Here is a 14,549-nt window from a genome sequence, read left to right on the forward strand (position 1 = left end):
GCCGAAACGTATAAACAGGTTTCAGAGCAACATATGCTCCCATCCAGACAATGTCTTTTTCAGGGAAGGTGTCCCATGTTTGAGCAGAAGAACGCTAAACTGCATACTGCTGCTGTTACTACAGCATGGCTTCATATTAGAAGACTGCTGCTCAACTGGCCTGCCTGCAGTTAGTCCTCTTACCAGCATTTGGAAACCAAAAACATCACAAAGAAGACTCAGGACTGTTGAGAGGCTGGAATTATCTATCAGACAATAATGGGACTACATTCCTCTCCCAAATGTCCAGCAGCTGGTCTCCTCAGTTCCCAGATGTCTACGGACTGTTGTTAAAAGAAGAGGGAATTTTACTTGGTGTTGCTGCCACCATACTTTTGGAATTGAGGCTGTAATTCGACCACCGCCTCAGCAGTTACATACCTCTCACATAGATTTCAATTCATGGTTCTTTGAGTGCCATTTCTTTCTATTATAATGTCTCTGATTGTGAATACTGCCTCCACCAGCGGATAGCATGCTGACAACATCGCGAGGGGCATTAGCAGGAAAGACTAATTTAATAGAGACAGCGCTGCGTGTGGACAGTGAGGTCGATAAAAGAGTCGAGTTGAAGCAGCAGTTATTGAGGTTCAAGCCAGGGTGTGAAAATGCTGTCATCCTGCCTGTGTGTCGAAAACTTGGGTTTTATTTTTGAACGTGAGGTATCTCAGCGCGAGACAGCCCTTGCTGTGGCCCCCCAGGACAGCAGCAGTCCACCTCATGGTGAACAGAAAGCGCTCAGTGGGAGATTGTGAGCATAATTACAGCAGTTTTGCCTCATTAGGAGTGAGGAGGCGTGACCCTGCCCAGAGGTCCAACAGCTGACGCGCACGGATGGTGGCGCTGAGAGATGTTCTCGGCTCACAGGAAGCTATGAGGGCAATCTGAGTCCTGAATCCTTTAATATGTGCGAATTCTGCAGTCCTTTTTGTCACGCTGTAAAATTACAAGCTGTGCATTCATTATGTTACATATGAGTACAGATCTACCAACAGTTTTACCAAAACAGCTCAAGGTATAAACAGTTAAAATACTCGTTTGGACTTCATGTGAGATAAATCTACGTGTTTATCACAGGAACATGTCACTGTTTGCTCTTTCACCCTTTCAGTTTCCAAGAATCTTTAAAGTATGTTTCATACTAGATGATTTCAGCTCTCCAGGGCTCAAAACATCCTTCAGATAAGAAAAATTCAATATGGTAAAATCACAGGGTAATAACATGCCCTGTGTAGCTTAGCACAACACCAATGTGATTTATGGGTTAACAACCGGTCAGCTGTTTCTACAATAGAAGCTCGAGTTTAACCTCAAAACAATAAAATTTATGATAAAGTTCTGCAAATATGTGCAGATGTGGAACTAAAATCTTTGAAGGACACATAAGACAACATTCAGAGATAAAGCAGAGAATAACACACAGGCAAAGCAACCACATGTCCCTGTTTTTTATCCACAGGTAAACCAGCCTTGTTGCCTGAGCCACTTTCGACCCAGGTTAGTCTAATGCATGATAATATGAAGTGTTGGAACCAGTTATGTTACTGGGATCAAGATGACCCAGATTCTTACTAATGTATGTACTAAAGCATCACATTTGATAGCATAAACAGAAGACAAACACATGGCCTGCAGGGACAAATTGTGCCACTGATGGTTTTGTGAAGTGTGATGAAAGGAAAGTGGGGAGAATTTTTTGTCTTTCACTCTATTTTGCAGTTAAGGACGGTTTGTCTTCCAGTTTGTTCTTTTCATAAAAGCCAGAGATCTGAATTATTGTCAGTTTTACAGACATTACCTAAAGCCAGACATGTGACACAGAAATAAAAGTTTTCTTTGTGATGACAGCAGTGTGTGAGAATTTGTCTTTGCTTGTTGACATTAAATGAAGGGAAACATTTTGAAAGTGTTTTATCTCAACACCTCGGGTAAAATATAAAACATTACCATATTAAAAGTGGTGCAAAAACATTAAGTTTAAATGAATCAAAAGAAAATGAATGCTGATATTTTGATAACTCAGTAATTGTTTTAGTAATTTTTAAGCAGATAAATAAAAAAAAATACCTGTGCTCGTTTGTCTCTCATGATAGGAAAAAATATTTCCTTTGTGACCTCCGATTCTCCAGAATAAATATATTTGAAGATTTTCACCTAAACAGTGAAAATCTAAAAGTCTCACTATTCTATAAAAAATGACTATTTTATAGACAGAATGATTAATTGAAAAAAATCAGATTGTGGCAGATTAAAGTGACTGTTGCAGTCTCATGAAACAGCATAAAAATGGGGAATAACATAGTTTTCCACATTAAACTCACCTGTAGAACACCACCAGGTGTTCATTGACTTGGTAACTGAAAAAAGCATACCTCTGCTATGCTTCTTTTCTTTTGTGTCTGTTTCAAGCAGGTTTAATAACATCACAGCCTGCTGATAAGATCATTTATAAAGATTTTACTCTCTCAGTTCTGATTAGGATGAAGTACAAATTACACTTTTTGCTGGAGTTTCTCAAAACACACTCCTTGTGATGGGGACAGAGAGGTTTCACTCCTGTGTCCCCTCTCACAACTCTCTCTAATGTTGCTGGGTCTTTCCTTTGCAACTTAAAGCACAATCACGCCACTGTTGCTATGAACCTGTGCTATATATATACATAAAAACTGTGCTGAAGAAGTGCCGCAGAATTTCTCAGAAAGTTGCACATAAGAACACTGAAAGTACGTCCACTCCTGGAGAACACCAATTTGCTCCCTGAGTGCAAGTTTTAAGTAATAACAAACTGAACGTTTCTGTCCTAAACTCAGCCTTTCAAAATAAAAGCCTGTGTTGAGATGTGGCGTCTCCCCTGAGGGATGGATGGATGGGCAGCTCCCAGAGCGTATCCTGCATGCAGGCCAGTCCCGATAGAAGACACAGCATGAGACCACATGATGAAACGAAATGAAATAGCTGGCGAAAGCTTTGGTCATTCAACACGCATGCATTCACTCACAAACACACACACACACACACACACACACACACACACACACACACACACACACACACACACACACACACACACACACACACACACAACATGTGAGTGAGCTCGTTTTTCTTTCTTTCCCTGTATCTGACAATCTGAGCTTCTCGTCATTCAGTCGTGGTGTGGCTTCTCGGCCCATGCAGCACACCGTTGTCTGAGTCAGGATGGAAAGATGAGGACGGGGCATCCCACTCACCCTCTGCACGGCCGGAGACACTGCTGCGCTGCTGTCATGGCAACAGCAGCAGTCACCACCGCCAGCATGGGCCTGTAATGCACAGGCCAGGAGGAGTCACACACAAGCGCACACACACAGACACACACACAAAGAGAGCACGACACACGGGTAGAAAACTGCACCGAGGAGGAAACCACTGATCCTAAATGAGCCTGTTTTTCCTCTAACATCTGTACACACACGCAAGCTGGGTTGTTCAAACACTGTCCCTAAACATAAAAGTCACAAATAATCTCATTATTCTTTGTTCGGAACACATTTTTCTTTCTTTTTATTGTTTTTGAAGATGTTATCGTGAATATAAATAATCTTCTTAAGATGACTTCCAGCATACATTGATATTTTATTCAGATTTAACGCCCATTTTTTTTTAAAAAAAAAGAAAGAAAGAAAGAAGAAAAAGCACTTTATACATTATTGGAATCTCTCTCTGCGTAAAGTATTTCCTATTTAAAATCCTTCATCGGTGTTTTTTTAAAGGATGATTTCTGCCTCCACCCTCTTCCACCCTCCGTGTCTCCAAATCGGACATTTTCTCTGCGCCTGGGCAACATAAAGCTACTTGTAAACCGCAGGCTTTGCAGCAAATTACCAGTGTAATGCAGATTTGAGTGTGTGTTGTTTTTTTTTTTTCTTTACGTGGTAGAAAAAGCCCACAATGCAAAAGCTAATCCCATTCAAACAGGTGTTAGGAGCAGAAACAGTCCCAGGTGGCGCATGTTGATCGGATGCATGGCCATACAGGGGTACACTCTGAGCATCTTTGCGCTTTTTTCGAGGGGTTGAGCAACCCGCATCCGAAAATAGTGTTGTCTGTTAGAAAGTAGGTCGATAGGAACTGAGAGAGACGTTTGTTTCCACGCTTTTGTCTGTGTTCTTTGTTGTTTAGCGAGGACTGTGGGCTTTTTTTCATAGCCTACCCTTGTGTGGAGCGTTTTACGCACAGGTGGGAGATACCCGCTCAGCATAGGACAGCCCCCCTTTCTGCTCCTCAGCGGATGATGTGAGGAAGTGACATTTTTCACCGCTGCGGTTCGGGACAGCACTGCTCCTCTGCAAACAGGTGTGCTGCTGTCCGGGTCAGTTTGACTGAGAAGCCACAGAGAGGTAGCGTCCCAAAACCTGAACCGAGCCTCCTGGACGCGGGACAGCGGGAACCAAAGGAGAAAGAAATCCACCCGTTCAAGTCTGTTCTTTATTAGCCTGGGCTGTTTGAACGGGTTCAGACAGAGAGAGAGAGGGAGAGGGGGAGCAATGGCAACGAAAAAGGCGTGCGTGGAGGCACCCAAAAGGAGCCGGAGTCCGGTCGTTTTGGAGGCGGAGATGTTCAGTGAATTTCAGGACTGGTGTCTCCGGACTTATGGAGACTCCGGTAAAACAAAGACCGTCACCCGGCGAAAATACAACAAAATCATGCAGACACTGTTGCAGAACGACGAGTCGGATGGCGTTTATGTCGACAACAGCCACATCAACGCCAAATTCAAATTCTGGGTGAAGTCTAAAGGATTTCAGGTCGGGACCAACGTTTTGGGAGAGCACAACAAGAAAGGAGCTCCAGGGAAGCCCGTTTTATACGTCCCGGTCAAGTCAACGGTAAAGTGTGTGTGTGTGCGCGTGTGCATGCTTGTGCATATGTGTGTGTGGCACAGAGAGGGAACGTGCGTGTACATGAGCACGAGGTGTCCCGTCGCCGCCTATAAGTTGTCATTATTTCAGAGTGCACACATGCACCTGTCACACGGATAAAACGCTAACTTGAAATGTTTTGTCGTCCCGTCTCGCCCTCATCTCTGCCGATGAAGCTTCACTTTGTCCACATCCCAACCAGAACAGCCCTACTGTCATCCCTTGCTGCCATAGCAACGCCGGTGCCTCCTGGCAATCGCAATTGCAAAAAAAAAAAAATAAAAAATCAGTGAGTCGAGGCTATCACGCAAAAGCATCTCACCAGCGAGGTTTAAGTCCTGTCAGCGCTGTCGGGTGCAAAGCACGAGATAATTGACTTATTGACAGCATTTTGCGTGAACCTTGCAGTTCGGGTCTCGTGTAGCCCGGTATGGTGATGCTGTGCGCGCGCACGTGGATGCAGCGGCATGTTGGCGGGTCTGTGTCAGACTGCACTGGTGTTACCAGCTGAGAAGCTGCACGGCTTCTTTTTTTTAAATGCAAACTTAAGATGATCACGTTCAGCTTTTTTCATGCCGAGTAGCTCAGCAGGTTTCATTGTCAGCGATTCAAAGGACACACGCACTCACTGTCCCATCTAAACCAAGAAGCACGCGCTGTGTCCGTGCGTCGACGGGGCTGATTTTTCTTTCTTCGGGAGGGCAAAGATAGGCTTCTAAAGTACTGAAAGAGGGGGCATTGTAATGAAATGGCACGGAGTGGCAGACAGCCCGAGTGTTTAGTCCCCACTTTTCATTGTCCTGGGCAGGATGCGGATCGGCTAGTAGGCACTCGTTGCTCTGGCAACACCTGTGCAGCCCAGGATAGCCTGCCTCTGCCGCATTTTATTCTGTAGGCTACGATCCGACATTAAGCTCTGTAAGCTCGTCTAAGATTATCTCCAAGAGAAACACACTGCAGGTAATTTCCACATTTTAGCGGAGAGTATAAGCGGTGCGTAATTGGTGACCACGTGAGGGGCTGTGGCGGAAACAAAAGGGTCTGCTCTGGGCTGATAGCGACATACGCCCACAGTTAGTACTCAGACTTCACTTCTCCGTTCTCCTGGATGATGTGTGGCGATGTTTCGCTTGTAAAATGGTAGTCAGGTCAGTGAAGCTGCAGGTGCTTCAAGGGTTAAGTTTTATTAGGCCTATTTGTCGGACTGGCGAGATAAACATGTGCGTGATGAACTGTCAGCCAGTGCCCCAGCAGCTTTTCCCGTGCACGCGGAAAACAAACACGCACGCGGGCTGTGCTCACGCGCGCGCACCCATGTCTATGTATGGTGTTTGGGCCTGCTGTGCCAGCACGGAGACAACCACCATTTTAAATAAGCGCCTTCAGGAATAATCTCCCCCACCCGGCCTGCTGGGACAGAGTCTCTCCGGACCTCAAAGAGCAGAAACACATTTCCTGCGAACTAACCGGAGAAGATTCTGGCCCCAATCAGAGACAGAGTCCTTTGACTTTTAGCTGAATAGCACTGATCCCTCTACAGGTGTTTTACCTGTGTGAATGGACGATTTAGACTACAAAACTCCTCTAATCTCGGCTCAATATTGTGTTTCCCCCCTGGGCAGGAGGGCAGGTGTGATCTGACTCCGCAGGTGCAGATGGTGCCTGAAATGTGATGTTGATGAGCTTTTGTCTGTCTTTTTTTTTGGCCATTTCTGGTTGATACCATTTCAATATATTGATCAATATAACCTGATCAGCTTTAAAAAAAAATCCATGTGAAAAGCAGATGAGCTGAAATAAAACCCGAGGAAGGCCTTAAAAGTGTGTTTAAAAAAAAACAAAAAAACAGGGTAGCTTAATGTTTACTGGAGAGGAGTGCGCACACTTTTGTAGCTAATATCAGAAGGCAGGGGGAAACCTCCCCCTGACTCAGCTGCACTTGGGAAATTTAAACAACAAACAAAACATCAGCCAACAAAAGCTGCTTCTGATGATGAGTCAGAAGCCACAAATCAACCAATTCATGTGCATGTGACTGCAATAGAAAGCCCGATTTTTGATTCAGCTGGGCTTTATAAATAGGCTGTCCGGTGCCACTGGAAAAGGAACATGCACACACATGTACAAACACGCACACACAATGGTCAGTGCCTGCTCGCAGGGCTGCAGGGCCGGGGGCGTGTCTCTGGAGCGCGAGCACTGGAAGCCCCTCTGCAGCTGCTCCCAGGGTGTGCCAAGTTTCTGTGTGGGAGCAGGCATGGGGCTAAATGACGGGAGGCTGGGTGGGGGTAGGGATGGTTGGTGGCTGATGTGCAGACAGAGAAGGTCTCTTCTGTGTGTCAGCGAAGCATACAAGGCGGCTTCAGTGTGTGGCAGGACAGAAAGACAGGGCACAGTAGCACAGACTCAGCGCTGATGCCTCTTTTCAAGCCGGGACACAGAATTATTTTCTGTCCTCCTGCTCTTGTTGTCTCGCCCTCTTTCTGCACAACTCAGAGCCCTGCCACTGCTCGGAGAATCCAGCAGCCCTCAGTGTGGAGATGCAACCTCGTTTAGCTCTCATTATGTCCTGATTAGAGGACGCTACAGAGGAGGAGGGGGATAGGACCAGAAACAGACACAGAGATGCACCACAGAATTTTACACAACATGAGCACAAGCGTCTTCCCGAGTGAAGAAACGGGGCTTAATCGCCCTGTGCATTTCCTTTCAGCTGACATGAGCATTGTACTGAAGAAAATTTTTGAAAAACTGCGAGCTGTTGCTTTTTGTTGCCATGCCTACTGAAAGCTGTAAATATCTCTGTTCATGTCTCACGGCTTTGGTGGACATGCTCTCACACAGAGACACACAGAAGTACTTCACATGAAAGGGGCTTGAACTGTGCGCACAGGACGTGCTGGCACAGACTGTGAACCCAGACAAAATAAGCTCATGTAAGTCTTCATTTAAGCCCATTTAACCGTTTATTAGACAAAAGAGAAACAAACGATGTAAAGACTAAGAGCCTATCAGCAGAAATCAGCATCTAAACAAGCAGAAAGCAGTGAAACATCATCATAGTCAGGATTCTTCTTTCTTTTTTTTTGTCCAAAGCAGTTGACTTCTGATCAATATAGCAACAGATTATTGTCTGTCAATCAGCCTTTTCGCCTTTTCTTTTACAGAATTGAATACTTGTCTTTGTTTTTCTGCTTTGGGCTTCTTAAATATGAGAATTTCCTGCTTTTGTTCTTATTCCACTCATGTTGGGCTTTGCTCTGATAAAAGAAAGAATTTAAAGGGACACAACCTCGAGCCCCTTTCAGGATCTTCTGACATTTTATTGACAAAATCCCACATCAATCAATAGCTGACAATGACAATAAACATTAGTTACAGCCACAAAGTGACAGCACATGATCAAAGGAAGACATGATTGCCACAGAAAGAGGTTTCCAGACTGAAGAACTGAATGAAGCTTTAATTCCTAAAATAAGGGTTTGTCTCGGGACGTCCCCACATTGTTAGTCCTTATCCATGTCTCGGAAAATGGGCACTAAATGTTTGCTCCTCGCCCACGTCAGATGGGATGAGGAACATCATCATTATTATCTGATTAATTAGTCCGCGTTTCCCCTGAGAGCCCGTCTTTTGTGGATGGGCCACGGAGTCAAAAGAATACTGGCCCTATTATTCAGCAGCATTTGCATTAATGCTATTTTTTGCATAGCGAATCTCCAGCGCTTTTGTCCAGCCTTTTTTGTTTCATCCTTCTCTGGCAGCGCCTATTAGGAGCAACACATGGGCTCACGCTCATGGGTTCAAATGGCAAAATGCTCAGCAGCCCAAACAAGAATCAACGCAGTTGTTCACGTCTCGTCCTTCATCAGAGCTGCAGAGAAATTACCCGAGCACCTCTAATAGTGATTGACCTGTTCCTTTTATTTATTTTTTTAAAGGTTTTAAAGTGGCTGTTTACCCCCAAATCAAATATCATTATTTGTCCTGTGGCCTGTTTTGTTATTTATCCATCTAGACTGTTTTAGACTCATCTGCCCAGTATTGGAGATATTGAACAGTATAGATGTCTGCCTTGTCTTGAATATAATGAAAGGAAATGGCAGTTGCTCTGTGGTGTTCAAACAGTTTGAATATATACATAAAAAAACAGCAATGTCTCTTTTCAGAAATCACAACCTGGTGACTAAGAAAAACCAAAAAAACAATAAAAAAAATCAAGAAACCTTTGTGAGGTGGGTAGTTTCATTTTGGGACTACTTTCTTTGTACTAAACTATCCCCACCAATCGTAACACTGATAACAGGCTCCTGCTTGTGACAGGAAGTGCAACATGTTCTCCTCCCTGGGTGTAATATAATGCATTTTTGTCACATGTCACCCTGAGTCTTATTATTAAAAACAAGGTGTCCAGGGCAATATTGGCAGCAGGGACACACAAAGTCTGCAATAGGAGGGTGGGAGCAGTCTCATAAGTCATTAGGAGACTGGGCTTTTTGTCCTATCGGCTCCTTTCTGTTTTGCACTTTTTCCTTTTTTCACTTGGTGATTGTTGTTCTGTTTTTCACAGCCTTGAACTTTCACTTTGACTCACAGGTTATGTTTAGAGACTGGAAACTACTTGGTTACGTTGTGTAAAAGATCCAAGTTTGGGGTAAAATGCATCTCTGCATGTTGAAAAATGACTAAATCAGAGCGCAGACGTCCAAGGACACCCTGTGTATTGCACTGATCGAGATGTCATGGTTGCTCCTCGCTAGACCTGCACCCATTAGCTGGCTGCAAACATCCTATTGTTCGTGGGTGAAGTTCGAAAGAAAGTAGTTCCTACATGAAACTGCTGGCTCAAGCTAAGAGACAGGGAGGAAGTCCAAACTGGCGATTTTTGAAAATAAAAAACGATTTATTAAAAATAAACTGACAAAACACAAAGACCAAAGATGGTTGGTAGAAGGTGGAAGGAGGAGAGAGATCCTGGGACAGATTTTATCACTCCAGGAAGGCCTAGGCATTAGCTGCAATAGCTGACGACCCTCCGAGCATTTCATGTCACTGTTCTTTCCTGTTGGAGCGCCAAACGAGACGTCACAACTGCTGGCATGGTGCACTTTAGTGACATTTTGATTGTTGTGCACCAGGCTGGAGGCATTTCTACAATATATCAATCAGATGACGGAGAGGGAAATTGCTTGAACGTTTAGAAAAGATAACAAGGCAAAAAAGGAAGATTATAGTTACGGTGTCATAATGTGAACCAGAAATGACGAATGCATCAGCTGTAAACCCGCTTAAGTCAACTGTTGTACAAGATAGTCACACTGGGTCATGATTTCTGGGAAGAGACGTTACTGCTGAGTGTTTCGATTCCCATTTAGTACCATTATAGCCAAGAAAACGCAGATCGTCTGCATGCATAAAATAACACAACAGGCCAGAGCGAACTGTCCCTTTAAGAGCTCCAGAAATGATGGGAACCAGTCAATCACCAGTGAAGAGGTAAATTCTCTGATGATGAGTGAGATGAGAAGAGCTGAGGTGATTCTTCTTTTAGCTGCTGAGCATTTGAACCTCCGAGCCCATGTGTTGCTCCTAAGAGGGGCTGAACAAAAAAAGCTGCCCTCAGAGCTGGAGATGTGTCTCATTGGGGTCTTCTTTGTTAAACTGGAGTCAATTAAAGATCCATAAAGAATATATTTATGTCAGCATTTGTTAATGTGGTCATCTCAGACTTTGCTGTGTTACTGTGACTTACTGTAAACGGGTGACGAAATCCATACTGTGCGCGAGCGTGTGTGCTCGTACAAAGAGGGGGTCGCTGATCGCATGCTCTATGTTTCCTCCCTTCAGCACCCTCTCTGTTGCCATGGAGAGACCGTTCTTTGCTTTCCCATAGGAGGAGAAATTAACACCATTTTTAACTGGCCCAGGGGCCTCCCCCCTGTGTGGGAGATAGTCTGAGTTGTGCTCCGCGCACACACACAGCCTTAAAGACGGCAATAATCTCCCTACCACACCGTTGCTGTCATTTTTAATACCTTTGCAAGGCCAACGTTTAACGAACTGGGACAGCATGATAATAGCCTGAAAACGGTGAAATGGACTCTGGGATGTGATGATGTATGTGCGAGTCATTTACATACCATTTTAAGTCAGTGACTGAAACGTCAACAGTGCCAGTCTGCTGTGGGCCAGAGGGACCGTCTGTGTCTCCGGCTCGGTGGGATATTGGGGATGTCACACACTCTATCAAATAATGTTCATCATGGGAGCAGCCGAGAGGGACGAGCACACACGGAGACACACACACACACACCCACACACACGGAGACGTCGGACAGAGGGGTTGAGCTCGGTGCACCTAATGTGGATTTAATGACGGGCCTTTATGAAATGAAGCAGACAGGAGAAGATGATAGTGGAAAGAAAAGAAATAGAAGGGGAGGGGGGGTTGTTTTATATTATAAAAATGGGGACAGTGTTGAGGTAAGAGTTTCTTTTATCCCAGTTTTTTTCCATGACAAACCTTTGTCTTGCGGTGTTGTCCCCATGACACACATACAGGCGCAGGAGGAACAAGGATTGGCCCATTTACGTACCCATTAGCCAGCTGATAGATTTACAGAGGGGAGATGGGACTTTAAAAGATGACCTGTTGTCACATCTGCCTTAAGATCATCTGAGTCATGAGTACTGTTGACACAGCCATCTCCCTGCGTTCTGGGTGTACACACATGTAAACACACACACACATAAAAGCACCTGAGCAGACAACCCTGCACCATCAATTTACGCTACTAATTGTGCAACAATCCTGCAAAATAGAAGTTGCATTTCACTTTAAATGGGACCTATTATGCAGTTCCCTTTTTGCCTGTCGCTAAAGTGGATTTCTTTTTTAAATAATGAGTTTTAAATAAGGAGGTCAGCGTATGTGCAACCCTCCCGTGAGCCAAAAGCTTTAAACACTCAGGCTTTTGGCAGTTTTCAGAGATGCCCCACCCACCTGCTGTTTACACTGTAATATTCTGCTTGAGAGGGGCAGCCAATTAGAAGAAAGATGACTTAAAAGGAGTGGAGAGGCAAAAGCTGCAATTCTTCTGGTGGCCACTTGAGGCTTAATTCCAAAAGTGAGTCAATATGCATAGACTTCAATGTTAAAATACGCAACTTTAAAGCATTAAAACCCATGTTTACAGACTGGTGAAAAATATTTTGGACTTTGTGGATAGTTATCCCTTTTTTTAAGAAAAAAGTCAGCCAGCTGGAGAGTCGTAAGCCTTAAAGATAGGGGCTGTTTGGCTATTTTAACAGGTTTTAGCCAAGTTTAATCACTGAATGCGACCTTTGGCGCCTTTTGAAGCATTTTAATCAAATTATAAATCTAATAGTATGACTTAGTGTGCAGTGTATACAATCATCAAAGTCTCTTTTTGTGTTTTATTAGTCTGTTAAATTAGCACCCCACCATTTTATCCAAGCAAGGTCACTTTTAGCTCAGAAAAACAACATGGTGGTTGCCAAAGTGATAACATGAGAGAAGAGAAAACAGTGGAGAACATCACAGCAGCTACATCTGTCTTTTATATACAGTCTATTGTCTCAGGCAGTGGTTAAACCCAGCGACACCAGGACCCGGACTGAGATGAATAAGCCTTATTTTAAACTGTGAATCATGGAAAGCTGCACAGAGCTGAAAACCTGCAGGTTCACGTTAATTAGATTTCTGATTTTCAGATTTCGGCCTGTCCCACTCGTGTTTATCTGGTCGGCCATGGAGCTAATTTCTTGTGTGATACATCTCTTCTATCTTTGGCGGCCTGTCTTTGTGACCCAGCTGCTTCCCGTGAACCTCCCCCCACCTCCTCCTCTCTTCCTCCTCCTCCTCCTGACCTGCCTGTGTGCAGGACAGCTCCTCTCTCCCCTCGGCGACTCTAGGCTACAGTGTGTGTGTGTGTGCGTGTGTGTGTGTGCGCGCGACTGCCAGCGGGGTGGGGGCAGTCGACTCAACCCCTCCAGTCTCCTAGCAACAGAGCGGTTTGGTGCGGGACAGGGGGAGGCGCAGGGGATGGGGGCTGGTTGTACAGTGACTGGGGAGAGCAAAGTCCTATGGGATTAGAAAGATGGAGGGAAGGAGGAAAGGCGAAGAAGGAGGGTGAGAGTTTTGCTGTGTTGTTGCCGATTAGGGATGCTGACATGTCTCCTTTGCGCTTTAGAGCGGCGTGTTGCTGAAGAGACCAAATATCTACAGCTCTGCTCAACAGCTGTTCTCCTCAGAGATGCTTCAGCTCTGCCCGGTAGACATATATACTGCGCTTAAACACACACTGAGAGCAGGCTGTGGTTAGAGGTGAATGTTTAACTCTCTGTTGACTAAAAAAAACCCAACTCATTGACGCAGGGAAGCCCCGAGAAGGGGCCTTCATGAAGCAGGAAATGCACTTTTAGCTCAGTGCTCTCACCAAAAACTGTATATAAAAGAGAGACACAGCCACTGTGGGATCCTTTGGTTTCTGAAGCCCAGCTTTGAAGCCTCAGTTTTAGTACTTTGGCCAACGTCATGTTGTTTTTTTAAAACTCGAATGAGACACATTTGGGGAAGAAGGTGGAGTGTGCCGTTATCAGCTTGGTTAGTAATTAAACAGCCATAAACTGTACAGATGCAAAGCAGAGACGCAGATGCCTGCTAATAAACACTAAACAGCATTAAAAAAAAAAAAAAAAAATCCAGTTTAACTCACCAAACTGGAGCACAGACTTCTTGGAATGGCTTTTGGGACAATAAACCATAGAGGAGGCCAGATTATTTGGCATATATAGGCAGCAAAACCACAAAGATGGTAAACAAGTCCAGTTCAGGGATTCAGGTTAGTAGAGGTGACTCCAAGCAGGCTGCTAAAAATGTCCGCAGCACTAACTAAGCAAACTTAACGTTTAAGGCAAGTCAAATGCAGGAGATATAAAAACAGTTACCTTACTTTATTTGTTATAAACTCAGTAATAGAGCTGTGGAGATGCTTTGATACCAGGCTGTAAACTGGTTTATTTAGTTTTACCATGGGTCTCTTTGAGGGTTGACACCAGCCTCAAGTGGCCACTAGAGGGACCGCAGTTTTTATGTTGATTTCATTTATTCATTAATCTATTTTTTTTACCTTTTAACATTTTGTAGTTAAAGTTACTTTCAGCAGCTCTATTATTCACAACAGCTCTTCACAGTGGATATCTCTGCAGGTCTGAGCCAGCAGATTTTTTTTTATCAAGTAATCTCTTTTTCATCCTTCTGCCTAAATTTTGGCGTTTTGGCTGTCACCGTTTTGGTTCTTTGAAATCAGAGGTGATGACGAGGGCTGACGTAGTCCTGCCATCTAGCACAGCCGCTTTATTTCCCATTTGGACTCTAATGGACACCACTTTTTACAAGATGAACATTCACGTAAACTTAAACACGGGAAAGAATGAATAAACTCAAACTAAGCAACAACTGAGATCATAGATCATGTGAGCAGTAGGTTATTTTTCTCATAGACTTCTGCAGTCATTTATTTATTTTTTACTACATGAGTCGCCCCCTGGTGGCCATTAAAAAGAATGTGTTTCACTTTGCAGACT

The 14,549-nt window shown here is 44.3% G+C and overlaps 1 protein-coding gene across 1 annotated transcript in view; it reads left to right on the forward strand.

The window, feature by feature from the left end:
* The first annotated feature begins 3,971 nt into the window (after nucleotides 1-3,971).
* nol4la (nucleolar protein 4-like a) overlaps nucleotides 3,972-14,549 on the forward strand; it is a 34,430-nt gene continuing 23,852 nt past the window's right edge. The window contains exon 1 of the mRNA XM_003439107.5: nucleotides 3,972-4,907. Within this exon, the coding sequence (XP_003439155.1) occupies nucleotides 4,566-4,907 (342 nt within the window). The 5' untranslated portion in view covers nucleotides 3,972-4,565. The remainder of the gene's footprint in view (nucleotides 4,908-14,549) is intronic.

The sequence above is a fragment of the Oreochromis niloticus genome, linkage group LG20 (assembly GCF_001858045.2).
Source record: "Oreochromis niloticus isolate F11D_XX linkage group LG20, O_niloticus_UMD_NMBU, whole genome shotgun sequence".
NCBI lineage: Eukaryota > Metazoa > Chordata > Actinopteri > Cichliformes > Cichlidae > Oreochromis > Oreochromis niloticus.